Raw genomic sequence first — 3,119 nt, forward strand, 5'->3', positions numbered from 1 at the left:
GGGGGGTGACATGACGATCCAGATAAATAACGGATCGTCACGCATCATTTGAAATATGATTTACGGTAAAAACAAATTAACGCCGAACAACCGCACGCGGAACAACCGCAATGTCAACAAGCAGTTTCACTGTTTGTTAAAAACGGGTATAAAAGCCGACAGAAAATTGATATCGGGAGAAATCGATCGGAAAACTCCTCTCAGGCGCACGACCGACCAGAACTCAAAACTCCTAGAGATCCTAGACATTCCATCGACCGAAGTGGATACGCGACGTCGGTTTCCTATCCATACACCGCTCCGTCGACCGAAGTGGATACGCGACGTCGGTTTCCTATCCATACACCGCTCCGTCGACCGAAGTAGATACGCGACGTCGACATCCTCTCTCCGATACCGCTCTACCGACCGAAGTGGATACGCGACGTCGGTTCCCTATCCATACATCGCTCCGTCGACCGAAGTGGATACGCGACGTCGACACCCTTTCCTCCTCACGCCACGCCGCGAACACCCACGATTGCGAACGCATACAAGGCGTAAGATACCGGTGACGACGAGCACCTTTAAACCTGCCAGGAAAGCCAGGATAAATAAACAGATTAAAGCCGACGAGGCAACGAACTCCAAACGACGAACAATAGCGTACCAGGACACTATCCCGACCGCGTCTCGCCGGCCGCTCGCGCGCCTCGACGCTCATAGCTGATCGCGAGACGACAACAACGGCTCCCGACGAGAGCAAAAACGCGACCACGCGCCAACGGCGTAACGTCACCTGTAAATAATTGTACATAGCTTCGAAATTAGAATATAGTTGTAACCGCGATTCGTTGCGGGTGCGCATCGCTTGTCGGATCGGGTTCGTGATAAGCGGAATAATTGAAAAGAACAATGTTTTAAAAATAATAATGAATAATGTATTTAAATAATAAGCTGACGATAATGACAATATACAGAGCGAACAATACGTGTCGACGCCGTTGGTTTTGATTGTTTGTATCGCTTGACAGAGGTTTGTTTAGACGCCGACTTGCGTGATGTGACACGCGGTGCGCGGGACACGGACGACGTCAGTGTCGCGTATTCGCGAGTTTATTCTGTTGACATTTCTTTCGGCGTCTTATATCTTAACCGCGGTTGACATTTCTTCCGCGATTTTATCGGCGTTTCGGAATCATATAATGTCCGCGGTCGCTGAGATTGCAGCGTGGCTGCACGCGGAATATTGCCTTAGCGGCGTTCCCTTCGATCTTTTGTCGCGGGGACTTAAGTCGTTCGGCGTATGTGATGCGTCCGTTGGTCTTTGCACACGGGATCTTAGCTTTCGGAGTTTCCTTTATGATTACACGAGTTTGGCTTATGCGGCCGTGAGTTCGGATGCGGTCAACGGTGCCGCGAGCCTTATTAGTGTCGGTCTCACGAATCCGTGAGCCGACGGCGGAGTGATTACAGTCACCAATCGACGAACAGTAATCTGCCAGGAGCGGAGTAGACTTGGTCTCTCTTAGAGCGGATGATCGGAATCGGATTCTCTTTCGAGAGCGGTAGATCGGTTCTGATTCTCTTGCGAGAGCGGACGATCGAATCTGTTTCTCTTTTGAGAGCGAACGATCGAATCTCTCGATTATGATTACGCGGCGTTTTATATCCCTCGAATCTCGCTTGATTCACTATTTACCGCGGTTGTTCGGCGGTCGCGCTGTTTACACTATTAGAGGACGCGCTGTCCTCTTGCGCTTTTGATTCGTGATGTTCTGCGTTCTCTTGTTTTGGTGACGTAACGACATGCATCGTTACATAGTTCCACATTATTATAACCTACACCACTAGTTTTCATTTCACAAACGAGACCCGGACCACACCGACTAAGCTATCCCGCACGTAACGCAAGGCCGTTACAATATGTTGTTAAAAATTATGTAATTAAATGTTATATAATATCGGTAAAAATTACCGACCGTCGGTAACATCGATATGCCCCCAGTTACCGACCGCTGATAAACCCCCTTCCGCGGTGACGTCATACCCCCCCGCGGTGACGCAATCCCCCTGACGTCATACCCCCGGGTGACGTCACACACCCCTTCATGATGTTATACCCCCCGCCCGCGGTACCCCCCGCCCCTCATTCCCCCTCGGAGGACCATGGGTTAGAACCCCTATACTATACCTACTATTCTTTGTAAACGAAATGTATTTTTTTTTTGTTATTGGTAGCACATTGATTGAACCTTCAAATGCATTTGCTATTTCCTTGATGATAAAATGTAAATCGTAGCCGGATAAATTGTGAAAAACTATTGGAATGTAATATGAATTTTTGTAATTTAAGTTGCAATTTGAATGCGCTGGACCTCGGTAGCGGCCGGTGAAGTGACAATGATCGCGTATCCTCTGCTGTGAATGGTTTCTCACACACGTGACATTGTGTTGCGTTATGAAATGTCGCCCACTGTTCTTTCGACAAAGTTTCCATGGGGACATTGGATGATAATATTACTTTTACGCGGTGTGCTATTTCTTCGAGTTGCCCGACGAACCATGAGATGCAGTCACTATCACGACGACTTTGAAATTCAGATAATGAATCGTCGTACGAGCAACGTATATAAAATGTTATACTAAATACCCTGTGATGTTGGTATGTGTACAAATTGCGATCCTCTCCATTCCTTGCCGTCTTCTCCAGTATGCACTCTAGGTCGGCGTATATCACAAAGGGAACTCGCTCCTTCCTGCTATGATTGCTAAAACTTAACCAGTTATTGTCTTCGTTAGGTTGAATGATGGCACAGTCGTTAATTTTTTGGCAGCCTACCACGTGACTCTCCAGCTTCTCGTTGGAATGGAAGTAGTGCAGACACCTACAAATATTGCAATTTTTATCGCCTTATTGCATACTTCTGATACAATGAATTCGTGAAATGTACTTACCGATCGCAAATGTATTTCTTGTAAGCTTTCTTGCTCAACTGCGAGCTCACGAGGCTGAATAAGTCTTTGATCCAAGCGAAGTGTTTCGTGTTGTGATCTCGAGGATCCGAAATGTGTAGCAAGTTGACATGCTTTTCCCTCTTTTCGTCGCTGAGACGTATTGGAACAATAGCTTCGTTCTT

At 47.2% G+C, this 3,119-nt stretch overlaps 1 protein-coding gene across 1 annotated transcript in view; it reads right to left on the reverse strand.

Annotated features, from left to right (window-relative positions):
* Nucleotides 1-2,464: 2,464 nt before the first annotated feature.
* The window catches only part of LOC116852964, a gene marked incomplete at its 3' end in the record, with an annotated part of 10,151 nt that continues 9,496 nt past the window's right edge, over nucleotides 2,465-3,119 (reverse strand). Inside the window, exons 2-3 of the mRNA XM_032833746.1 lie at nucleotides 2,938-3,034; nucleotides 2,465-2,867 (exon numbers count right to left, since the gene is read on the reverse strand). Of these exons, the coding sequence (XP_032689637.1) occupies nucleotides 2,465-2,867; nucleotides 2,938-3,034 (500 nt within the window). The remainder of the gene's footprint in view (nucleotides 2,868-2,937; nucleotides 3,035-3,119) is intronic.

The sequence above is a fragment of the Odontomachus brunneus genome, unplaced genomic scaffold (genome assembly GCF_010583005.1).
Source record: "Odontomachus brunneus isolate Ranch 3 - 2012 unplaced genomic scaffold, Obru_v1 Obru_scaffold_263, whole genome shotgun sequence".
Lineage (NCBI taxonomy): Eukaryota > Metazoa > Arthropoda > Insecta > Hymenoptera > Formicidae > Odontomachus > Odontomachus brunneus.